The 26,733-nt window shown below is 38.9% G+C and overlaps 1 protein-coding gene across 3 annotated transcripts in view; it reads left to right on the top strand.

The window, feature by feature from the left end:
• The window catches only part of ITPR2 (inositol 1,4,5-trisphosphate receptor type 2), a 444,101-nt gene that overhangs the window by 187,081 nt on the left and 230,287 nt on the right, over window positions 1–26,733 (top strand). For all 3 annotated transcript variants that reach the window (XM_036019237.1, XM_028532208.2, XM_036019238.1), the window contains 6 exons: window positions 7,886–7,975; window positions 8,090–8,215; window positions 11,502–11,624; window positions 12,286–12,486; window positions 14,585–14,836; window positions 18,035–18,160. In XM_036019237.1, the coding sequence (XP_035875130.1) occupies window positions 7,886–7,975; window positions 8,090–8,215; window positions 11,502–11,624; window positions 12,286–12,486; window positions 14,585–14,836; window positions 18,035–18,160 (918 nt within the window). The remainder of the gene's footprint in view (window positions 1–7,885; window positions 7,976–8,089; window positions 8,216–11,501; window positions 11,625–12,285; window positions 12,487–14,584; window positions 14,837–18,034; window positions 18,161–26,733) is intronic.

The following is a 26,733-nucleotide window of genomic DNA, read 5'->3' on the forward strand; positions in this document are numbered from 1 at the left end:
TGGGTTAAGTCAGGATTGCCCTTTATGTTCACCCAACTCTTTATATAGAGCTGAGAAGCAGGTCACTCGGGCACCACAGTGCTTTCAAGAGGAGTGCTCACTCCTGTTATTTATTTTGGTTGTTAATTATTCTCCACAGGGATTGTGTGTCTATATCGGTATATCTGTGTTTATCTTCCATCTATAAACCCTTTGTGTGGCTGCCTGCTTCCTTTAAAAACAACTTTCACTGATCTAAAGTCTGATGTTTAAACCATCTGTTTTATACTTCAAAGACTATATTTTCATTGTTAGTGTTTCTAATTGATTCTTTGTAATATCTATGCATTCTAGATTTATATCTGCTGGTTTTTACTCTGTAGTTTTTGTTCTTTTAATGGATATGTGACATAAGGAACAGAATTAACTGAAAAATGTTCCCAGGGACGCACTCTGGGTCGTCTGGACTACACGCCGGCCAGACTGTTTTCCCGAGTGTTGGTGGGGTATAGATGGGGGGTAGCTGTCTTCTCGTCTAAGAGCCATACCCAAATTTGGGTTCTCAAGGGACCTGTGGCTTCTGCTACTCAGTAGGAGCAGTCCAATTTCTATGAGTCCCCTAAGCTGGAGTCCTTGGTCAATTCCTCTCAACAAAAGGCACTAAATCCAGACGGCCTAGTGCTAGAAGTTTGTATATGCCTTGATTGGTTACTCTCAAATTTGCCCTGTAAGAGGTTTCTAGAGGTGGGGGCAGCTCCTCGGAACTCTGGACCCATACCCTTGTTCTGCAGAGTGCTCAGCACATTTTTGCGGGATGAGGGAAAGAGGGGGCCACATGCCTTCTCTTCTCTTGCTCACACTCGGCTTGTAGTTTCCCCCTTCCCCATACAGCTGTCCCTTATCTGTGCTGAGTGATGGTGCCCAGGCGTCATCCTGAGTAGGTGGCAACCACAGAGGGGTCCATCTGGGGTGAGAGATAGTATTTCTCACTTTATGATTATTTTAAACAGCTTTATATTTACAAGTCCTTTCAGAAGAGTTCTTGATTGTTTGCATTTCACTGGGAATGATACAAGCTTATTGTTGAGTGTTTTGCGTTGTCTTTCTTAACATTAACTTTCCTCATAGGCATTGGAATCTTAGTTTGCAGATTTATCTCAGTGAGGGAATGAATTTAATTCCTTTCTTCCTTTTCTCCCTCCCTCTCTCTCCTTCCTTCCATCGCTTTTTCTCTATTTCTCTCTAGGCACATTTTCCTTGACTGATGTTTTTTTCTATTATCTCCTCTTCCCATTACTCTTTAAAAGCAAAAACTGGTTTCCATTCTTTGCCTACCACATCTGATCTTTTCTCTTTGATGAAACAAGCAGGCAAGGAGGCAGGTCCCTCTGAAGGATATCTTGAAAGAAAATTGTGCTTTCCCAAGTGTTAGTACTTTGATTCTGCACAGCAGGAAAATAGTTCAATATAAACTTTGTTTCTTTGGCAAAACTTGTGATTGACTGACTCCTGATGAAAGTAACTGGTAGACTGTCTAACCTTCATGACTTGGTACCAAAAAGTTCATGTTTTTAGACAGTCTTCCTCCATGATCTGACCTGTGAGGGACACTATGGTAATTGCATGAAGAACTTTTATCCACTAATTTTGGAGAGAGATTTCCTGAGTTTTCCTTTCATGGGTTTTTTTTTTTTTGAAAGATTTTACTTATCTTTAGACAAAGGGGAAGTAAGACAGAAACAGAGGGAGAAGAACATCAATACATGGTTGCTTCTCACATGCCTTGCACTGGGGGACCTGGTCCACAACCCAGGCATGTACCAGGGAGGGATCAAACCCGTGACCCTTGGGTTTGCAGGCCAGCGCTCAATCCACCGAGCACATACCAGCCATGGGCTTTTCGTGGGTTTTATTTTCTTGTTTTTATTTTCTATTTTGTGCCCCAGACCTCATCATATATTTATTTTACTTATTTACATGACATTATATGTTCCTGTCATTTATGTCAGAGCTAATGCTGCTGAAGTGATTGCTAAAGATGAGTATCACTTAGCAAGTCCTTCACAAGACATAGATTTGAAAACTAAGTTTGGTTTTGAGCCATGTGTTACTTTACACATCCTCATTCTATTTGGTTGTAATGCAAATTCTTATATGTAAAGCTTTTATCTCCTGAGTTTCGCTCTTTGAATTACTTCCACTATAAGAATCTTTTCCCCTCTTGTGTCTGGCCTGCATTTAAATTAATGCTGTTTTAGCATAAAATGATTTCCCTTTATGTTACAAAGAACAGTTACTATTTTCACTTTGCCATTTGTTCTCAATTTAAGTTGTTAGTGAGGATTAAAGTTCCTATATGGGTTCTTTTCCTCAGCAAGTGGCTTACAAGGAAACTGTGGAAATTGATTCTTTCAAATCAAAACATGTACTGGTATGCGTCATGAGCCCACGCACCAGCATTTCTGCACCGTTACCTTGCTGAAGAGTGGGTCTAAAGGAAGATGCTGCTTCCTCCCTTGCCCATTCAGTGCATTTCACCTCCTCCTTGCAGCGGCATCGGGGTGTGCTACAATATGATTGGGGAGCTTCTTTCCTGAACACTTCAGGTCCCAGACACAGTCTTGACAGTGCTCCATCACGCTAGGTCACTCTGCTGACTAAAGGGTTGCCTGTCCTTTCTGCATTTTATGTAATCGTAGCAAGGATTATGTAAAAAAATATTCTATATTATACTATATAAATATTATAAAAAGTATTATATAAAAAGTATTATACATTGCTATATTATACGTGGTGTCTGTTGCATTCTCACAAAAACAGCTGTTCATTTACACTGAAAATACCTATCACCGGTGTATTGCCTATTTCCCCCAATATCTCTCCAAGTGAGGAGAGTACACTCGAGTGGCACATCCTTTTTTGTTACTGTACTTATCAGACATACAGATAGCCAAGGCTTTGGGGGTGTTTTCTAGGACCTCAGATTAATCATTATCAAATACTAACTCACATGACATCAAATGAGTGAGAAAAGTAGCAATATTGTATTTGTCTTGGGACAAAGGAAAAGGAAAATAGGTTTGGGTAAGGTTAGGGCTATTCATTTACCCTCTGGGAAGAAAGGGATTTGGGTTGGAGCTGAGCAAAGTCCGGAGGGAGGTTGTCCATCAGTGTTGGTGGACACAGCCTCTTCGTTGGGCTAGAGCCCTTGGGCCATGTCCTCTAGCAGCCTTCAGTGCCAGGCAGTGCCGAAACAAGCAGAATCTGTCAGCCATGACCCATGATGGTCCAAAGTAGCTTTATAAGCAAGGTCCGATAAGTAGATTGAGGGTGATTTGGGGAATCTGTAACCCCTTAGACGTCTTCCTAAATGACTGGTATGTGATGTTACTTTTAGATAGCGGGAGAAAAAAATACCTCATCATCCCACAGTGAGGTTATCATTCAGTTGTCTGAAGGAGGTGACATTTATTATGTTTTGGAGGGAGGTGGGAAGGGAAAGGGGAGATTTTTGACATCTGAAGTTGGGAGGAGGGTGATGGGTGAATGATGCCATGGGTTCAGTTGAAGAGTAGTTACAGAAAGAGAAGGCTAAGGATACAGATAGTGAGGAAAATGCTTTGAAGTCTTGCTGAGGAAGGACATGCTTTAACTTCAGTGGGGTGGGGACAAAGAGAAGGCATGCATTGAGCTATTTTAATCATGCAACTGCAAATGTGGCAGCTCTGCATTGTAGGATTTGGTAAGTTCTTTCTTAACAGCATGATTTCCTTTATTTAAACAAAAGAGATGGATCCCCATTAATTGGTGCCAATGTTTAGTTGACTCTATAGTTCATACATTGTCATTGTCTTGTATTGTTTTGCTTTTGTTGTAAAAGAATGTCCTTGCCTAATGCAAAAAAAATTTTGGAGAGAAGCTGTAATCAAATCCAGTATATGTTTAGGTATTAACTCTTTGAGTCTCTACCTAGAATCCTGCTGTCCTTCTAAGTACTAGACTCTTCTAGAAATTTCTAGATCCTTCTGGACTATTGTTGCTATACTGTTTCTGGACCTACTACTTTATGTTACAATATCTACTATGCAATTAAAACTCTAGCTGCCTTTCTAAAATCACTTCACTAAGCAGTTCCCCATATTCCATTAGAGGAAATAAATTTAAAGTCTTCCAGATAGGAAGCAATTACAATAAAGTGCAAGGACTTTTGGAGTGCCATCTTTATTCTTCATCACTGTTGTCAAAGGATATTTTGAACATCTACGATAAGCATGCCACTGTTCTTAGGGTTACACATTTTTTTTGAGGTTACTCAGCTTCAGGACTTCGAATAAGTTACACTTGACATTTTCCATCTCACTAGTATTTTGTCATTAGAATAGAGCCAGGGTTTGGTGGATTTGGCCATTGACCTAGGACCAAAGTTGTATAGGATATTAAAAAGAATCATTTTCTCCTCTTTCTGGAGGAAAACTCTTGAAACACCTTCCATTTGGAGTATTTTGGCATCAAACTAAGAAAACAGAAACCTAACTATAGCAATATAGTTAACACATTTGTAAATTCCCCTAACCAGTGCTTTGGAATCATCCAGATGTCCTGTGGGTTCATATTTTTGTTCAGTGTAATTATATTGAATCATGTTCTGAAGTGAAAAGGGGCTATTTATTGAATTCTCCAGTAGTTGTCTCCTTTTGTTGACTGCTGGCAATTTTAAATTAAAATAACTATTCTTCATAATTTCTATACTTACAGAGGTTAGCATTGTCTATATCCTCCCCTGGGCTGAACTAAAGGGCATTTTGTTATGCAGGAGGTTTTGCCTGAGATTACTTTTCTTAAAACAAGTCTGTTGCTTTTTCTTCAGGTCATTATTTAAAAAATAGACTTGAATATATCTGCCAAAGGCTTGCCTTTATTTTTAACTGATTTTCTAACAAGTTGACATATATCAGAAAGATCTCCTTTCTACCTTAGGAGCTTTGTCAGTCTTTGGAGTTGGTAATATCCTAATCCTGCTTTGTAGTACAAAGCCGGTTTTCTTTAATATTTCTTCTCTTCCAGAAAAAAAATGAATATGGTCTTTTTTAAAATCCGACCTCCACTTTTGTGATCAGAAAGGGAAATTTAATTATATTCCTAGGTTTTGCAATTTCTACTCACAATACATTATTTTTGCTATCAAATTATTTGTCTCATTCTTTGACCTCCAGTCTCTTTCCATCTAAATAGTTTCCATTAATATTAGCACTTGGACTGCTTCCCTCCTCTGCACTGGCTTCACTTACGTATACAGTTTTTCATTTTCTTCCACAACACTTGAGGATTCACTTGGTATTTATTGTCTTGCATTTTTTCTCTTTCATTTACCTGGGGTCGTGTCGGACTGCTCCCGTTTTCCTCCTAGAATTTATCGGGAGAGATAAATGACACAGCCCTGGAATCTAACAGTAGCGTGGTGAATGCTGCCAATGTTCATATTCTTTATATTCATATTCGTATTCTTTTTGCAGTTCTAATGCTGTTCAATAAAAGAGACAGGTGGTCAGAAAGGTAGCAGGCAACCTTGAAGAGTATCATGTCACAACAAAACAAACAGAGTAGGGTGTACAGAAAAGGGTAGTGAACCACAAAATCAAATGGTAAAGAAAGTTTTGGTCATTATAGTCATTGGCACATCAAGCACTTTTAGCACAGCATGTTGTGGATTATTCTTTTGAGAAATTTAATGGGGACAGTAATCTGAGGTGCAAGACTACTTCCCAGAATGGGCAGGATCCCTGAAGGTGCTTGGCTAGCCTCAACTTGCTGTATTTTTAAAGAGATGAGAAAGAATCAGTAGAGGATAGAAACTACCTGTGCACAAAAAACAGGAAGGCAGCAGGGAGCAGAGGCAGGGAAGATGGTATTTTCAAAATCCACGCATCAAAAAGTTCTTTTTCTCTAAGGCACTTCAGGGAAGGTAGACAGGTTTGTGGAGGACACTGGGTGTTTTCAGATGGAAAGAGGAAATGTCATATAAGGGGATTTCCATGTGCTCAGTAAAGTGGGAGAAGCAGTTAGCTGCTAAGGTAGAGTTTGGATGGGGAGCCTCCATCTGGGACCATATTTGCCTGGGGAGAAGCACAAAAGGAATACAAAGCTTACCGAGGAGTGGTGAAGCCTCGATATCAATAGAGTCACTCTGCCTGCAATATTTCATCAAAAGTCTTTGACTAGCACGGCAAGTTTTTTCTTTGTTTCTTGTTTACGTTAATTTTGTGATTTGTTGTGGAACATGATACAAACAACAGCTTGATGCAAATGGAATCGCATCTGTCGGCTTCATATATTTTTGTTGCTTTTCCCTGAGCTTAGATTGGGGTTGCCTTTAACTGAGAGAGCCCAGTACCATCAGTGTAGGTGTGTTTTGTCTTTTTGTTTGTTTGTTTTGACTTGAGTTGAACTTGACATTTATCCTAAGTGCAATATTTTACACTTTGTACATCAGGAAGGTAATCGGCATCACTTCACTTAATTGCCCACTTTCTTGCAACATGTGCTGTCAGTTCTTGCCACTTTCTGCATGCTGCTATGTTTTTTCTTTCTGCAGGGCCGTTGGCTAAGGTGACTTCCTCACCTGACCAGTGTCCCCTGCTCTCCTGCAAGTCTCTCATACTTAACTGGTTTTCATCTTTCAAGACCTTGGCTCCAACTTGACCTTCTTCATAAAGCTGTCTAAAACTATAGTTAATTTCCCTCTCTCTCCGAATAGTGAATTCTGTTCAGTTCAAATCTTTACTTTTATATTTCTCACTGTTCTCTTAGGTAGACTGTGGTTTTCTTATGGGGAGGACCATGTCTTGTGTTTCTTCTAGATCCATTCACCTTGTCTAATACCAGGCAGAGACTAAGTGTTAATAAATGTTTATGTATTAAACTGTTTGTAACTGGTGTTTTATTTTCCGATGGTGACTCCAATAGTTGGTATTTAAAATCTGTACACCATATTTATATATTTTTTGTTTCATGCTACAGATAGTGGTTGCTATAATGGAATATTCTTGGTGTTCCAGGTCCTTTTAACAAGCTTCATTAATTTAGTAATTTAAGTCCGGCATGGTGGCGCGCGCCTGTAGTCCCAGCTACCTGGGAGGCTGAGGCAGGAGGATCGCTTGAGCCCAGGAGTTCTGGGCTGCAGTGCGCTATGCCAATCGGGTGTCCACACTAAGTTCAGCATCAATATGGTGACCTCCTGGGAGCGGGGGGGCCACCAGGTTGCCTAAGGAGGGGTGAACCAGCCCAGGTCGGAAATGGAGCAGGTCAATTTAGTAATTTAAAATATAATTTTATTTTAAGTGTTATTTTCCTTTCTTTATTTGGGTGGTTTTGTACATTCTTGGTTGGCTCTATGTCAGGACTCGGTACGGATGTCATGGTGACCTGCCAGTGAATTCCCGGGCGAAGGTGTACTTTCCTCCTGTTCCTGAAATGCTTTTCATTGTCATTCAGTTCTCCTGTACTCTTTTTTCCCCATGAAGTTCATCCCTGATGATATAATTATACCTTTTATGCCCTGAATTTTCACTCTTCCTTCTCCTATAGGCAATATAAAGATGTGATATGTATGCCAAATTTAGCATAAGGAAGTACACTGATGATGTTATAAATAAAACTTTTCCATTTTCACTTAACTCAGTTATCAGTAATGCCATTTACCTTGCAATTTGGTTTTATTGGGAAATGGTAATTTGCATGGCTCATGTAAGCCAAGGAACTTTTTATTGGATAAAAAAGTACAAAAGAAACATTTAATTGAATAATAAATTCTTGGACAATAATTACAAAATATAGTTATTTATTAAAAATAAATAAATTTGTTACAATGCTATATATGGCATAAAATATATATTTGTGTTTATTTCAGGAATCAAACATTTTAAGTCCAGTGCAGGATGGAACAAAGAAACCTCAGATCGACAGCAATAAGAGCAATAACTACCGCATCGTAAAGGAGGTCAGTAGAAGTGAAATATTTTTACTTGGGTTTATGTTTGCATGGCAAAGAATTTTTGTGCAGAAATTATATTTAATATTAGGTTGGTTGTATTTACTGCTCTTCTTTTAAAAGATTTTGATTAGGCTAAGTAAACTCTGCATACAAAATAAAAAAAGTCGGAACCAGCATCAACGGTTACTGAAAAACATGGGCGCTCATTCGGTGGTGTTGGATCTTCTGCAGATACCCTATGAAAAGGTTAGTTCTTAGCTACATCTTTTCTTTCATTTTTTTATTCTGATGCAGTTTTTAACATAAAGTTATGATGAATTGTTCCCTTGAACTATTTGAAAGTTAGTCACCGATCTGATTCCCCATCACCCCATGGCCCTTTAGTGTGTATTTTCTGCAAACAAGAACACCCTTCTACATAACCACACGAGCACCATCCACATGAGCAAAGAGTGCGACTCTTTACTGCCACCTGATCCTCACAAGCTACTCGCATGACCCCCATTATCCCAGCTGTGTCCTGTTTGACAGAAAGGTCCACTTTGGGAAACAGGTGCTCCTTGGTTGTCATATCTATTTTAATCTCCTTATGCTGGAACTTTTAGGACCTTGACACTTTTGAAGACAGATCAGCTATTTGGAAGACTGTCCCTTCTTTTCGGTCATCTGATGTATCCTTGTGATTAGATTCAGTTCTGCGTCTTGGCAGGAACTTAACAGAGGTGACACTAAGTTCTTCTCACGACTTCCTGTCAGGTGACACACAAATTCCATTTGTCCCATTGCTGATGGTGTTCACTTCATCACTGGATGGTGTCTGCCAGGGTTCCCCACTGTCAAGTACCCCTTGTTTCTTTGTAATTAATAAGTATTTTGTGGATAGCTTCTTTGAAGCTAGGTAAATAGCCCATTTTTTAATCAAACTTTCAATTTATTTATTTAATTATTTTTACCAGAGTGGACTTGTAGGTGCTCATTCTACTCAATAGGTTATACTAGTTCTCTATTATTATTTATTTGGATTCTCAGGTTGTTCCAGGGTTGGCCAAGGGAGCGCCTTTAAGCTAGTGTCTCTGTCCTCTACAGTGTCCCCATCGTTCTCTGCTCTTCTGCACATGAGAATGTTGTAGGATCGCCTTGCATTCTTCTGGCTTCAACTCTGGAATGAGCCATTTCTTTAGGGAGGCCCCAGTTCTGTTTGAGGGAGAATGTTATTTATAAGCAAAGTTTTGAGAACTAAGTGTGCTTATTGCTACTGGGGTTTTGCCCCTGCAGACCCTCTAAATATACAAAGCTAGGGAATACATGTGTGTGTGTTACTATAGTTACTCATTTATAAACACTTGGTAATAGCTGACCTATCATCACTACTGCTACTTACTCTTCCATGTGAATGCTTTCTGCACCTCATTCAGGCTCCGACACCTACGGGCAGGTGCCCTTTGTGTCTCTCTTGGGCACACGTGCCACGCCAGGACTTGTTCGGTGTAGACGCCCTCACACTTGGACTTTTATTCTTCATACTGCATTGCCCCACACCTCTTAGTTACATTTAGTATGCAAATTTATAAATTCTTCCATTCCTTCAGTGGAATAATTCATACTGTGGCAGAGAATGCAATAAAAGCATTATTGAAAGACAACCAAAGCTATAAATCCTCAACATTTATTATCTAAATTATTTTATCTTTCATTTTGCAACATGGACATTGGACATATGATCAAGACCCTTCTTTTAATAATACGAGTAGCATTGAGCATTTTACTCTGACTTTGCGTTATAGGTTTGCTCAGGTTTAATAACTGAAATGTTCAGAAGGAAAAAGAAAGGATAAGAGTTTCAAAGAAATATCGGACACAATAACACTGACCCTGGTGTTCTTCTGTGCTGTCCAGCTCTTCAATGGGAATTGGATATTCCTGTGGCCAAAGTTCCTTTCATGTCTTTTAACTATTCTTGGACTACACAAGTAAAGAAAGTGTTAGTAGAATTTAAAATGAAAGTTACCTATTTTAAAACTAGGAGGGAGTTTCTGGACTTATTGATTATATGTCTTGTTATTCATCCCATTTTAAATGTGAGGAAATGTGCTTATTAAGGATCTCAGGCTAGCTGTTTTGTCATAGATGACATGCGCTGTAGACTCTTAGATTAGGAAAAAGTTTAGATGGTTTCAGTGGTATTGTTAAAAGACCACTTTTAAGAAGAGAACTTTGCAGCCTTTGTAACTTTTGAGACTTAAGTTTCTTAATGAGGGTCCTCTAAGCAAATGATAGTGTTCTGGGACTTTGGGAAATGACCATGAATCAAGAAAAGAGCCTTGAGCGTAAGTGCACTAACAGAGTGGAGAGCCATGGTTCAGAGGGTGGGGCTGGGGGCTGGGTGAAAGAGATGGAGGGACTGAGAAGTGCAGATGGGCGGTTACAGACGGTCACGGGGATGTAAAGTGCAGCATAAGGAGTATAGTCCACACTACTGTGATAAGTATGCATGGGGCCAGGTGGGTACCAGAAATATTAGGTGGAACACTTTGTAAAGTATATGATTGCCTCATCAGTATGCTGTATACCTGAAACCAATTTCAATAGAATAACATCAAAAGTAAACTGTAATTGACAAATGAAAATAAAAATACACTAAATAAATAGGTAAATAAATACATGAGTTCAGGAAGGGGGACAAAAGGAGAGAGGGGAAAAGAGTAAGGGAGAAAGCAAAGAGAAAAGGAAAAGAGAAAGAGGTGGAAATAAGAGACAAAGCAAATAGCAGAAGAGGCAGAGGGAGGGGAGAGGAGAGAAAGGAGATAAGGTCAGACTACACAGAGAGAGAGACTTAGAGGGTGGGGGGATAGAGGAAGAGTAGAGAGAAGAAAGAAGGCCGGGCAGGGCAGGAGGATGAGGGAGCAGGAGCAGAGAGGAGCAGAAGAAGCAGGAGGAGGGGAAGGAGGTGGTGGGGCAAGCAGTGGGAAGGGAGAAGGCTGAGAAAGACAGGGATGTAGAAGGTGGGGAAGGAGGAGAAACCAAACGAAAAAAATCCAGGGAGATCCTGATTCATAGAAACACTAGGAAAGAGGGAAAACCCAAGAAAGAGGAGGATTGGAGGGTGCGGCAGAGAAGGGAGAACCAGAGAGACTGCGAGGGCTAGACCCAGAGGGAGGGAGGACAGAGGAGGGGTGTGGTGGAGGTGGGAGAAAGGGGCAGCTGTGCACAGTGATGGGAAATTGTAGTGAATGATCAGGAAGGTTGGGGAGAAAGGGAGGTGGGCTCTGAAGTAAAGAGGCATCTGAAAGCAGGGAGCACAGCTGATAATGGGAGGAGAAACAAAGAATCGAGAAACATCTAGGAAATGGGGGGAGAGGTGTTCTGTGGGGGTTACCTCCAGGAGAGAGATCGAAACTAAAAAGACGCAGAGAACGTGGAACATAAAAGAGTGGCAGAGACAAAAAGCGAGTGTGCAGGAGAACTTATTTTTGAGACTGTTTTTGCCCTGGTGTGTTTGCTTCTCTCTCATGCGCCACTCTCTAACTTCCAGAATGATGAGAAGATGAATGAAGTGATGAACCTAGCCCATACATTTCTGCAGAATTTCTGTCGGGGAAATCCACAGAATCAAGCTCTCCTTCATAAACATCTGAATTTGTTTTTAACTCCCGGTGTAAGTATTTTCATGTCTTTTAATATTTGCAGGAAAGTGTCCATCAGATTTATTTTAGTGGCACTGGTGAATAGAATTTTATTAATTTTCGTCACCTCATTTTTTTTTCCTTGTAGGGGTTCTCTTCCTAAAAGTGAATATCTTTTATTTCCATTAAGGAGACATTTAAAGAAACTTGAAAAATCATACATTTTACCTGAAAATGAAGACTTCATTTATGTGTGTGTGTGTGTGTGTGTGTGTGTGTGTGTGTGTGTGTAGTTTAATGTTAGGAAAAGGAGAGGAGACGACAATGCCATAGTAAGATGCATATGAAAAACTCAAAGGTAGAGTTCACAGTGCTCAGTAAAGTATGGGTCAGCTGATACTAGGGAAGAGCTCACTTTGAATAACAGATAATTAAATTATTCCCAAAAACACTGTTGCCCACTGTTGATCTGTATGTTAATAAGCTCATTTTTCCAACTCAAATCCTTTGTGAGCTCAGTTATCTTTTAGTGGTGCATGATCTCATTGCATTTTGTTGAAGATGTCCACAGAAAACTCACTATGGCTTTGCATAGACTATAAAACTGAGCACAAGTGGGGGTGTTATTCTAAGTCCTGTAGAACAGAACATTGGTCTTGTCAGAATTACAAGGGCATGTTCCTCTCTGTCTAGCTCCTTGAAGCAGAGACCATGCGGCACATCTTCATGAACAATTACCATCTGTGCAATGAGATCAGTGAGAGAGTGGTGCAGCATTTTGTGCACTGCATCGAGACTCACGGCCGCCACGTGGAGTACCTGAGATTTTTGCAAACGATCGTAAAAGCAGATGGTAAATATGTGAAGAAATGCCAGGATATGGTAATGACAGAGGTATGTTCTTGGTTTGTATTTTGTCAGCTTCACACAAACGATATGCTGCAACAAATGTTGTCTGTTAATTTAGAGTGAGAAAAAAACTCCAACAACAGAGGTTTAGAAAATAATTGAATCATGATGACTTAAGCCCAAATATGTGTTGCTTAACTCTAATGAAGGTGTATAAATTGATTTTATAATTGACCAAGAGCTTTTCTTTTCCGTAATGAACCTACATATTTTAAAGTAGGTAAAATCTTACAAAATGTTACAGATTATTTAGAATGAAAGTGACAAAAATTTATATTTTTAAGTTTTTAATGTATTACAGAAATGGATTAAAGTCTGCTTTTCCAGTACCTTTATTGCTCTGTTCCTGAAATCTAGAATGGGTCTTCTCTGCTAATATTTGCAGAGGGCTTTGAAGGGAATTTAATTAATAGGAATTATTCATCAGTGATTTATTACACATGTACACTTAGCTATTTAGCATAAGTTAAATGTTTAAGAAAAACAAGTGAATGAAGTACTTAATATATTTTGCCATTTTCATTGTGATCTTTGAAATCAAGTGAGATTTATGCGTTGAGTTACTTGCTAGACACCAAGTGAAATGTTGGAAAACTGACAGCTTTTTGAGCCCATTTGGGTGAATCAATGCCCTGTGACCTAATGGTTTTCTGAAGGTCTATATGGATTAGAACAGCTTTCAACCATGGGTACCAAACAGTTATGTAGTAGATTATTTTGTTTCGGGGGATTTGCACAAAATTACATATTTAACTTTGGGAATGAATGTGATTTCTATATTGATACAATATGAGTCCCTTCTGTTTCATAGAAATCTTAAACTTTGAATTTTTTTTTCATGTTGTTCAAGCACAATTGTCTCCGTTTCCCCCTACCCCTTCCCCCCACCCCAGCCGTCCCCACTTCCCTCCTTGATCCTACCCCCTTTGGTTTTGTCCATGTGTCCTTTATATATGTTCCCTTCCCCTTGAACTTTTAATGTAAATTTTTGTTATTAAACATTTAAGGAACATTTTAACTTGTGCAATTTACCTTTTTCATATTTATATTTACATTTATATTAGTTCTTCTTTGCCTAGAAGTGTGTGGGAACTAAAATGACTTTGTATTATGATTATCAAGGAAAGAAGTAGAATTGGAAAGCAGCAAATATTTAAGCCAGTTCTATGACACTTGGAAAGTGAAGTGTTTCTATGTATGAAGAAGTGTTTGTACCTCATATTGTGTGAAAATATAACACATATTTTGACACATATACATTCTCTTTCAACAAAACTCTCAAAGTAAGCCAACTAATTCTTATCAATTTAAATAAAACAAAAATTATATAAGCTGTGTTACCCACCAAAATATCTCACAGTGGGGTTAGAAAATTGGTACTTATAATAGAGAGGCAATAAGACATTATGGATTTGGAGCAATAAAATTACCACCTACTGGAATTTTCCATTAAAATTATATAAACAAAATATGAAGGAAAATTTATGTCCTAAAAGTTTGTCTCCTCTCTCCCTCTTCCTCTTTCTCTTAAAGTCTTCTTTTTCTCTTTATTTCTCCTATCTCTGCCTTTATATCCATCCTTTACTGATGCTCACGACACGTGTAATTTCCAGATTATTATAGGGTTGTATTTGGCTCAATGTACTTGCTTATTCTGCTACTAGTGAAGAAGATGGGGATATATTGTTCTGCTTTATTACATTTACACTTTTCAGATTTCTTATGCTTTGGCAATGGAGTCTTTCATTTGCAGTAGAGGGAAGTAAGTTTATTTGATTACTTTGCAGGTTTGATTTCAGTGGGTAACTCACCAATGAACAAATTACTATCATCCATGTTGTTTCCTTCTTGCCCCCATCCACTGCCCCCATATCTCCTCTGCTGGTTTTGGTAGCATTGATAACTAATGACTTGGCACCTGACTAGAATCCTTTTACCATCCCGTCTCGGTGTCGTTCTGCCTTTGCAAGGTTATCTGTGTTTTTACAAAGAGATACACATCTCCAGATGGAACAAGCCTTTGGCTATAGTGGCAAGGATGCGGATCTGGATTGCTATGTAGACTTGCTTGTTATCATTTCAGTTGATAAATGGAGGTGAAGATGTGCTGGTATTTTACAACGACAGAGCATCGTTTCCCATCCTTCTCCATATGATGTGTTCAGAGAGAGACCGAGGGGATGAGAGTGGCCCCTTAGCCTACCACATCACCCTTGTGGAGTTGCTGGCAGCTTGTACTGAGGGGAAGAACGTCTACACTGAAATCAAGTGCAATTCCCTTCTGCCCCTGGACGACATAGTGAGGGTGGTGACCCACGATGACTGCATCCCTGAGGTAAGCCCGATGAAAGCTTAGCGGCTAGAGAATTGTTAATATTTTTTCAAGTGCCCAAGTGCCAGAAGTCCCCATACTACTACTTATAATGAGATAATATATTTTGTTGAGGAACTGTGCTTAGTTATATGATTACTTGTTTAGTTCCATAAAAAACTGTGAAAGATAATACATCTTTTTAAACCATAGTCATTGAAAGCTACTACAGGAGTGTGAATTCTAAATATGGCCATGTGAACAAAATGAAAGATTCACTTGTAACTTCCGGTATATTCTTGAGAACAAAAAAGATGCTCCGTAAATAATTCACAGTCATTGGTAGGAGAGGCTGAGGCGGCGCTGTGGGATCATCTGTTGGGCTCTGCAGGTTTATCTTGCTTTATAAAATAGATGCATTCTTGGGAATATGGACACGCGTTTTGCTTTATTCACATATCAACTTATACCCTCTGTGCTAGTTTGGCTCTAATAATAGGGAAAAGATTTCATTAGAAACTGGTTGTCTGCCAACAGGATTAATGAGGCTTCCAGGAATATACATTGTAATAATCTCTTTCTTTTCCACTGTTGTGCTGTGTTGTTGAAAAGTTCGTAAATTGGTGATACACTGAATATGGTATAAATACCAACATTTTAAATCACAGCAATGTCAAAGGTGTCAGGTTAGGGTAACCTTCCTGCTTCCAAGTAGTATACGTAGTAATGGACTTGACAGTATGCTTTGTAGAGTTATTGACGTCTCAAACCAGGAGCACTTCCTGCCCTGATTGGTCTGAAATATGATGGCAGAGAGGAGGCACAGTGTTGTGATCGAATCCTTGGGTTCTGTCTTTATTTGGGGGCCTTGACTCTGTCCATGCTTCTCTCCACACACACTGCTCTCCAGCCGCCCCACTCGTGCCTCTTTCATTCGGCTTCTTCACTCTGCTTCTTCCTTCAGATTTTAAATGGAAGCATGACTTCCTCAAGGAAGACTTCCCTGGCCTCCTGTCTATAATCTGAAATTTGGCATTTGAATTTTATTAGGTAATAAGTATCTGTATCCCTCACATCCTCTTCCAAGATTGTAAGCTCGATGAGGTTCAGGAGTAGAAACACTGAGGTCTAGAAGCGGCTGAGGCCTAAAACCAGCGAGGTCTGTTTCTGTTCACCGCTGTACTGTCTGAGCCCGAGCCCCCGCTTAGTAAGTGTGTTTGGAATGAATGAGTGATTTATACAGTGAGTCAGCATCCTGGACCCATTACTTTTTAGCAGCATGACTGGATTCAACAGGTTAGTGACCTTTCTAATCTTCAATTTCCATAGTTTTAAAGTGAAACAATTAGAGTAGGGACATGAAAAGATTGTTGGAGGATTACATTAAGATATTACATACAAAATGCTGAAGGTGTTTGACATGTAGCAAGCAAAGAATAAATATTAGCTGCTGTCAAGGTGGTGATGATAGTGCACTGAATGGCTCTGATGTCCCCCTGCCCTGTGGTCAGTCCTTGACACAGGTACCCAGTCGGTGAACGCTCACTTGAGACCTCAGTCAGCTAGAGATAAGAAGTACTCAGGCTGTGAAAGCTGACTCTGTATTGCTGTGGTCCTAACTTGGGTCCCATGAATCTCCTGAAACTGTGTACATGGTTTCTTATACGTCTATATATATAGATATATAAGAGGTAGGACCAAAAAACTGGTACTTATTTATAAAAAATTATATATTTATCCTTACATGTTTAAACTCCAGTCACCTTTAAGTACTCTTCATTTGATACAATACACTGATTGAGATGTTTTTCCACTGCTCAAAACAGTTTTTGAACTCATCAATTTTAATGCCTTTTTAGTGCTCCTGCTGTGTTTTGTTTCACCTCTTCCACATCAGCAAAACATTTCCTTTTGAGGACTTTTTCCATCTGGGAAACAACAAAAAAAAATTCTCTTGGGCAAGATTTGGTGAATAGGGAGGGTGGGGCAGGGGGTCATGCTGGTTTTGGTAAAAAACTGCTGAATACTCAGTGTGGTGTGGGCAGATGTGCACATAAATCCCCCATTGTGAAATGGGCAAACGTGAAAGAGTCTTCAAAAAAATTCACTGAATGCAGCCTCTCACAACAACACCAGCTGGTGCACTGATACAGGTGGGTGCCTAGAACACTCACCTAGTGCGGAAGCCTGTACTACAAATGGGCCCACCCTCCAGAAGATAATTCCTTCCTTTTTTGGGGTTTCCCATATGTATACGTTTTCTGGGGAGATTTATAAGTCGTCATATTTTCAATAAAAAGAAAGAAAAGAAGAAAATGAAAAACAAACTATTGCCCTACACATTTAACAAATGTTACATGTTGGTAATATTCACCCTAGTCATTTATGAGGAATTTTGCTAAATCTAGAAAGGGTTTTAATACATCTTAAAATAATACAATTCTTTTGTAAACCGTGAACCTGTTTTTTCTCAGCAATAGTAATTTAAATAGTTCCGAATGACAATAAAGTATTATTTAGTCCACACATTTAAACATGACATTGGAACTCTCTTCATTGCAAGTGACAGAAACCCAACTTAAATTAGTTTAAATTTTAAAAATACAGGAATTTTATTGATTCCTGTGTTTGAGAATTTGAAGGATAGTTGTTCAGATGGACTAAGGGATTCAAAGAATGTTAGAATTCTTTCCATCTTTTGTTCCCTTTTTCTTTGTGGTTTTGCCTTGTTTTCTTCTTCTGAGCATGCTTTTCCTCTGCACACTGGGAGGAGATGGTTTCTTGGGGTTCAGTTTTACCTTGTCCCACTTTAGCAGGGAAGTAGAGGGGTGGGGGAGGGAGGGGAGAAAGAGAACATGGCAGGGACAGAGAGAGCAGGGGAAGGAAAGGGGGTGGAAAGAAGAGAAGGGCAGGAGAAAGGGCAAGGGAGCAGTTTTGACTCCTAGTGCCTCAAATAGACTTGGTTTAAGTAACTACACATCCTCATACCAACCTCTGGGCCCAAGGGGATGGGATACGAGATCCCATGTTTCCCTGTGACAGGTCAGGGGACAGCTTGTACTTAGTAAAAGAAGGGATGTGGGATTGCTTCCTGGGTAGACACAAAATGTGCTGTCATCTACCATTGGTACTAATACAGATTTTATTTAACTTTTCATAATTGAGATCTGAAAATGAACAATGAAGAAAACTCACTTTCTTTTGTATTTGAAACTTGTACAGGTCAAAATTGCTTATGTGAATTTCGTTAATCACTGTTATGTTGACACTGAAGTGGAAATGAAAGAAATTTACACAAGTAACCACATTTGGAAATTATTTGAGAACTTCTTGGTGGATATGGCAAGGGTAAGTTACACTTTGACCATTAAGTATTACTTCACGTTCAGTAAAGTTGTTGATATATATTGGTTTGTTATTAAATGGAATTTTAGTGCCCTCTTTACATAGGTTACAGAAGACATTTGGCAGATATCAATTGGTATTCAACCTCTTATCATGAATGAAATTACAAATCACAGATGGAAAAGATCTCAAGAGGTCTTTACTGCTTTTGGGTGGAGAGCCACTTGAGCAGATTACTCAGGACTTAGCATTGCTCACTGTTGCTTATTTAAGTCTTTGGAAGTGTTCTCCAGTAATTGAATAACTACCTAGTGTTTTTACTCATGCCAGTCACAATATATTCTGCTTTTAATTTCAGTCCGTTGCCTTGTGTTTGACTGTTTAGCTGTTGGGCAGGGGTGGGGGGTACAGATTGAGGAGAACATGTGGAGCTGGTTGGTGTTTTTTAGACACTGTCTAGCAGCATATGTTTTGCTCCATTAATATTGAGCGAATGAATGAATGAATGAATGAAGGAAAGAATCATTTTTATAGGTTGCACTTAATTTTAGTTAGTATATGTTATCTCTTTTGTTTGCATGATGAATTACTATTATTTTCAGGGTTTATTATTTGAGTTATTAAAAAAATCTTCTGTGCTTTTCTCTTTAATTAGTTAAGGGACATAAGTTTGAAATAGTAGTTTCACTAACAGAGGATAGACCTATGCTGATGGCCTGCCTCAATCCTCTGGTTTCCCACGTTCCTCAGTGCTGGTAGATGTCAATGGGCCTCACGTAGACATGCTTGGAGGAGTGGGGTTAGTGAGGTCCACATATTCACTGTCTTATGAGAATGAATGCTGACTATTACCTATTAGTTCATGGCTTCCCCACACTTCTTTCTGGAAAGAGGGAAGACATAGGGGATGTAATGAAACATCAACTGCAGATCCAGACATCCAAGAGCAATCTTGGATAATAACATAAATCATGTATTATGCCGGTCCAGGAACTGAATTATTTAGTTGAGACTTGCAGATGAAATGTGTGCATTTTACCTTTGGCGCGGTGTAGTATGAGTGAGATCCACTATGGCCAAGTATGTGCAAAGACAGTTTCTGTTCTTCATTTCTCTAGAACTCAAAGGCACCTGGTGCCTTCTTCATGAAAGCGTGCAGGTATGGAGAAATCACCCTGTTCTAAGCAGGATTTACATACCACTCCTAATTGACACCCCATGCCCCACCCCTGCTGTGACCTTATGAAAGTCCTTGTACCTGATTGGCCACAAGTATCTCCAGAGACCTTGAAGTGAAGGATGGCTTATATGCTTATGACAGCTTTAAAAATGCACGTGCAGAGAGATAGTAAAGAGATTATAAACTGATTCGCAGAGTTGCACATTGCTATGGACTAAAGATAAGCTTGAAAAAGACCAAGGTCACATTCTAGGCAGCATGAGCTGCAAAGCTAAAAAGACTTTTATTTTTTAAACCGAAGAAAGCTGATGACAGCTGCCACTGATTATGCTACCTTTGAAACACTCTTTCAGTTGGTGTGTTCATAAGGCTAAGATGCATATATTCTTTTTCTAAAAAAGTACACTTGTAAGAAGGAGTTTTATTTTCACTGTTTTAAGTAGACAATTAATATTTATTGTATAAAGACTCTGGGGGAACTTCAGGGTCTTTGGAGTCTATTCACTCATTATGTCTAACCATGACAGCTTAGCTGTACTACAAAAAGCATTTTTCTTTCTGTCTTGTTTCCCTCTTATTTATATTTTAAAGCAGCAGCTCTCTTATCTCCTTACCAAGAATGGCAAGGAGTCAGCCTTTCTATTTCAGGGAAGGGGCAGGAAACCTGGCTTTTCCATGTCTGATTTGTCTTTCTCCCCTTGAAGAAAGACTGAGGAGCTACTACACACTTTCAATTCAAATATAAAAAGTGTGGTTAAATATGTAGCCTATGGCCTTCTAGGCAAAATTTTAGTTCAGTAGAGCAGTATTTCTGAAGCATTAGAATTATCTGGAGGATTTGTGAAATCATGATTGCTGGGCTCCACCCCCGGAGTTTCTGATTCAGTGGTTGTGAGACTTTGCATTTTTAGCCAGTTCCCAAATGATGCTGAAGCTGCTGGTCTAGGGACAATACTTTGCAAACTATTACAGTTGAGCATGGTAGTTAAGAGTAGTTAAGAGTAGCCTTTTTAGAGGCATTAGCCAGACCAGAGTTCAAGTCCATATTTTGCCTCTTACTAGCTCAGTTACCTCAGGCAATGCACTTACTTCTCTGAGTCTGAGTTTCCTTATTTATAAGAAGAATACAATAATAACAGAGTCCTTATAGGGTTACTGAGAGGACTCAGTGAGATACTGCATAGACCCCGCTTGGCACTTACTTGGTAAGAGAGCGGGTAGTATCACCCATTTCATCTGTATCATTGTAACACCACTGGTAATATTACAAGGTTATAATAGCCTTTAAAACAATGTCCAAAAGCTTCCCCAAGACCTATACCAAATAATAATGTCGAGGATAACCAAAAGGGAGCCCATCCAATACAGACAAGAGCCAGAAACCAGATCCATGAAGCTGGAAAAGCACAATGGTGTCTTAACATAGAGATGGACTAAATTCACATGTTACGACAAAGGTATGAAATCTTGGAACAGCTGATATACACCAGTGAGTAATGCTAAAGGTAACCCTGAGGCGAGATATTTGGTGTATTGGACCTAAAGTATCATAGGATCTCATAGGAAGAGACCGGCAGTCATACAGTTTTTAGCCCACGCCTGTATATATTTCCATTAACAATTTTCTCACTATTTTTTGAGACAACTGGTTTTATTATTGTACAATTAATTGTTAAAACCTCTTCTATTGAGATGAATTTTTATGTAGTATAATTTTTACCTATTCTTTTGCAGCAACTCGGAATAATTCATTTCAGCAAAGTGTAGGTGTCTGCTGTAAGCAGCACATTCTCCTCACTAGTGATCGACTTTGAAATGATAAAATTGTACAACGTAAAGGAACTTGAGATCATTTAGGTTGACCTCAGACTGTACCTGAGCTGTGGAGAGATTATTTACTAGCCCAGGGTGACTTGCCCAGCTGCAGCAGGGCTGGGAAGTCTGCTGCAGTCTAACCCAGTGCTTTTCTCATAACAGCTTCTCCGACACGTTCCAATAGTCTTATCATTTTCTCCATGTCTCCCAGTGGCTCCTCTTCTGATATGGTTTCTGGGCTCATTATGGTTTTCAATATACTTTTGGGCTTTCCCTAATTGGCATTTTTTTTAAATATGTCATTTGGGATAGAACCCAGTGCTTCAGGCAGGATCTGCCAGCATGAGGCAGAGTATTATTTTCATAGAAATTTGGTGAATAATCTTATTTAACAGGCACAGGAAATACTAATAGGTAGTGACATGCACACCACCTTGTACCTTTCTTTTGTTTCTCTGGAGTCAGCATGACCAGAAGTTTTTTGGGTTTTTTTGTTTTTTTTTTTTTGCTCGTGGGTAAAGCTCTCTATTAAGACATTTTAATTAGTACCTTTCAGTTTCCTGTTTGCACCCTCTTTTCTTTTATCTTGTTAAGACCTATATAAGAAAATCTTTCTGAAAGACATTTTAATAAACTGCTGATAGGCTGTGTCTCATACCTAGTCCATTCTGATTTGCTGACAGAGACTGCATCCATGTCCTGTAAGCAGTCCAGAGTTAGGCCAGCAGCAAAGCCATTAGACCCATGAAAAGTTGTTCCACTGTCTTCTGAGCACTTAACGACAGCCTGCTTTGATCTATGTTCCAATGCAGATAAAATTGGTGTTCATAGGTCAGAAGTGCTTTTCTTTGCCTTTATAACTGATTGTTTTTGTGGGGTCAGGGGATTTGAGTCGTGATGAGGAAGCACATGGAGGGAGGTGGACTGTGGTTAAAGTTAGCCTCAGACTGTATTTTTTTTCTTTAAAGATGTTTCCAATTTTGCTATCAATTTCAAGATTCTATAATGGCCAACAGTACTATAAGTGATGTATGGGCAGGATGAAATTAGACCAAGGAATGACTTAAGAGGCACACGTAACACAGTGTCATGTCATTGTCCCATCAATCACTGCTTAACAAGATACATCAGAGTATTTTATTTTCAAATACATCACTTGAGCCATTCTTTCTCTTTACTTAGCTTACCAGATCATAGGAAGTGGGAGTAAAGACAAAATTTATATGTACTTTGAAACACACTTTCCAAGGTCTTTAATTTGTTAGGATTGAGTAGGTTTTCTTTGACTGATGGTTTGCTTCTATAATTTTCTTGACTTCCTTAAGTGTAACCAACCATTGAAAAGTCTTTAAAGGGTTCTTTTTATATAGTCTTATTAGCTAGCAATTCAGGGAAGTGGAGGGCATAAAATATTATATAAAGCTTGTTCTTGAGGTAGCACCTTTCCCTCAGGTGTAATTCTAGTTTTCTACTCAACCTTCATGCTGAATTATAATGATGGTTCCCACATGCAGTGAACACTGGCTCTTCTTTTTTTTTTTTTTAAAGATTTTATTTATTTATTTTTAGAGAGGGAAGGGAGGGAGAAAGAGAGAGAGAGAGAGAGAAAGAAACATCAATGTGCGGTTGCTGGGGGCCATGGCCTGCAACACAAGCATGTGCCCTGACTGGGAATCGAACCTGCGATGCTTTGGTTCACAGCCCGTGCTCAGTCCGCTGAGCTACGCCAGCCAGGGCTGTTTGGCTCTTCTTGATTGATGATTGGTTGGTCCCTGTCCTGAATCATACTTTCTGCCCTTCACAACATTGGCAGTAATTATCATAATTGATCAGTTCCTCCTTGAAACACTTTTTCAGTTGGCCCCTAGGATATTTGTCCTCCCACTTCATTGGCCACTCCTCTGCTGTTTCCTACGTCTTTCCAGCTTCAAACATTGGAATGCACCAAGCTCAAATTTTAGACCTCTCTCTTCTGTCTCTGCAATCATTTGCTTGCTGATCTCACCCACTCTCCCAACTGTAATAACAGGCTGATTGAAGCTTGGACCCTTCCCAAGCTTCACACATATGTCTAGCCACACATATCCAACCACTTCTATTCACCATACTATTCGAAGTCCTGGTCACAGTGATCGGATGAGAAAAAGAAATGAAAGGCATCCGAATTGGAAAGAAGGAAGTAAAACTCATTGTTTGCAAATGATATGACAGTGTACATAGAAAACCTTACAGACTCCACCAAAAAACTACTTGACCTAGTAAGTGAATTCGGTAAAACAGCAGGATACAAAGTCAATACTCGGAAATCAAAGGCATTTTAGTATACCAACAATGAAATATCAGAAAGAAATCAGGAAAAAAAATCCCATTTGCTATGGCAATAAGAAAAATAAAGTATCTAAGAATAAACCTAACCAAGAAGGTAAAAGACCTGTACTCAGAAAACTATACAACACTGAAAAAAGAAATTAAGGAAGATACAAACAAATGGAAGCATGTGCCATGCTCATGGATTGGAAGAATTAACATCATCAAAATGTCCATACTACCCAAAGCAATTTATAGACCCAATGCAATCCCCATAAAAGTACCAATGGCATATTTCACAGATATAGAACAAACATTTCAGCAATTTATATGGAACCATAAATGACCCCAAATAGCCACAGCAGTTTTGAGAAAGAAGAACAAAGCAGGAGGGATCACAATACCTGATATCAAACTGTATTACAAGGCCACTGTAATCAAAACAGCCTGGTACTGGCATAAGAACAGACATATGGACCAATGGAACAGAACAGAGAGCCCAGAAATAAACCCAAGTCTCTACAGTCAATTAATATTTCAAAAAGGCAGCAGAAGCATAAAATGGAGTAAAAATAGCCTCTTTGACAAATGGTGTTGGGAGATCTGGATAGTTACATGCAAAAAAATGAAATGTGATCACCAACTTACACCATACACAAAAATAAATTAAAGGTGAATAAAAGACTTAAATATAAGTTGTGACACCATAAAAGTCCTAGAGGAGAACATAGGCAGGAAAATCTCAGATATTCCACACAGCAATATTTTCACCAAGATATATCCCCTAGAGCAAAGGACATAAAGGAAAGAATAAACAAAAGGGATCTCATCAAATTAAAAAGCTACATGGCTAAAAAAAACAGCCTTAAAATGAAAACGGAACCAACTGTATGGGAAAACATATTTGCCAATGATACCTCAGACAAGGGTTTCGTCTCCAAAACATATAAAGAACTCACATGACTCCACTCCAGGAAGACGAAACAGTTAAAAAATGGGCAAAGGACCTGAACAGACACTTCTCCAAGGAGGACATACTGAGGGCCCAGAGACATACAAAAAGATGCTCAGCATCACTAGCCATCAGAGAGATGCAAATTAAAACCACAATGAGATACCACTTCACACTGGTCAGAATGGCCATTATAAACAAATCAACAAATCACAAGTGTTGGAGAGGATATGGAGAAAAGGGAACCCTAGCACACTGTTGGTGGGAATGCAGACTGGTGCAGCCACTGTGGAAAATGGTATGGAATTTTCTCAGAAAACTAAAAATGGAACTGCCTTTTGACCTGGCAATCCCAATACTGGGATTATACCCTAAGAATCCTGAAACCGCAATTCAAAAGAACCTATGCACCCCAATGTTCATAGCAGCGCAATTTACAATAGCCAAGTGCTGGAATAACCTAAGTGCCCATCAGTATATAACTGGATCAAAAAACAATGGTACATTTACACAATGGAATACTACACAGCAGAAAGAAAGAAGGAGCTCCTACCCTTTGCAACAGCATGGATGGAACTGGAAAGCATTATGCTAAGTGAAATAAGACAGGCGACGAGAGACAAATACCATATGATCTCATCTATAAGTGGAACCTAATCAATAAATCAAACAAGCAAACAAAATATAACCAGAAACACTAAAATTAAGAACAATCTGACAGTAATGAGAGGAGAAGGGGAAGGGTTTTCGGGAACATGTATAAAGGACACATGGACAAAATCTGAGGGGGGTGGTATTAAGGATGGGAAGTGGGGATGGCTGGGGTGGGAGGGAGTGGTAGGGGAAAATGGAGACAACTGAACTTGAACAACAATAAAAAATGTGAACAAATATTATATTTTAGTTAGGTAAAATTAAATAAAATAAAAATTCCAGTTACTCAGTAGCACCAGCCACATTTGAATGCTCAGAGAGCACGTGTGTCTCTCTAGTGGTTACTTTCTTGGACATCACAGATTACAAGATTTCCATCATGGTAGATAGTGCTGTTGGAATGTGCTACTGTAGCATATGATAACTTATTTAACCTAATCTGTCATCTTTGGCAGAGTGGCAGTTATTTTTAGGGCAAAAGAGACAAGGGACATCCTATATACAAGGGAAGAAATGTTAGACATAATTATGCCTAGAAATTTCACTTAATATTTGTTTTTCCAGTAACTGATTTTAAATTCCTACTGTGTGCCGAGGTGCTCATTACATGCAGTGGTGAGCAAGTCAGACTAGCTCCTGGTGTCCAGGGACTTATTTCTACTGCTGGGGACTAAATTTTACTTGCTCTTGTAGAAACCTCCATGGCTGTTTCCTCACTTCCTTCAATTCTAGGTTTAAATGTTGTCTTATACAGAGAACTTCCCCAAGCAACCTAAATGAAACAGTAATCTTTGACTATACCTTCTCTGCCGCACTATGCCCTATACTGCTTGCCCTTCTTTATTTTTCTCTAGAGTTTGTTATTTTCCTCATTTTACCACTTATTTATATATTTATTAATTTGTCTATTGTGTATTTCTCTTGATTAGAATAAGGGCTCTAATAGAATAGGGATTTTACTTTTTCTGGCTCACTGCTCTAACTCCTAATCCAACCTTTACTTGTAACATAATAATTTATGTCCTTAAGTGAAAGTCCCTGGCATTTGACAAACATATGGTAAAATTCATCTGGAACTAGAAAGGGACAAATATTTTAAAATGTGGATTTATTGTTTTCTTGGGAAAAGCAGTGATGGTGGATTTGTTTTTCAACTTGTAAAACAATTTACAAATTGAGAATCATTTCATTCTTACAGAGTTGGGTTAAAATGCTTATAAATGATGAGACATGGTGTGTAGCAGAGATTATCGGTAAAAGATGTACTGGTAAAGATTTAAATAATGATTAGTGACATACTATAAAGCAAATCTTAAGTAGCCTAAGAGTGAGGCAAGAAATCACTATTCAGTAAATGTTTGGAGGACAGCTGGATAACAAAATTAATCAGGCTAGAAATCTGGTTACCTACAGCAGAAAATTCCGGATAGCTTAAAGAGTTAACTGGGAGTCAAGATGTGCATAGGGATGATAGAAGGGCTTCTGTAAAAAACTAGAACAAAATAGATAGAGTATCCTTTTCTTTTGTGGGTTTTTTCTTCTTTATATTAAATAAACAGAAACGATCTAAATGAAAAATAGTGCTTGAATGCTAAGAATTATTTTACCCAGCCAGACTTTAAAAAAACTTCTTTTTACATTTGACTTGTTATATTTCTATGATAATAT

The sequence above is a fragment of the Phyllostomus discolor genome, chromosome 2, assembly GCF_004126475.2.
Source record: "Phyllostomus discolor isolate MPI-MPIP mPhyDis1 chromosome 2, mPhyDis1.pri.v3, whole genome shotgun sequence".
Lineage (NCBI taxonomy): Eukaryota > Metazoa > Chordata > Mammalia > Chiroptera > Phyllostomidae > Phyllostomus > Phyllostomus discolor.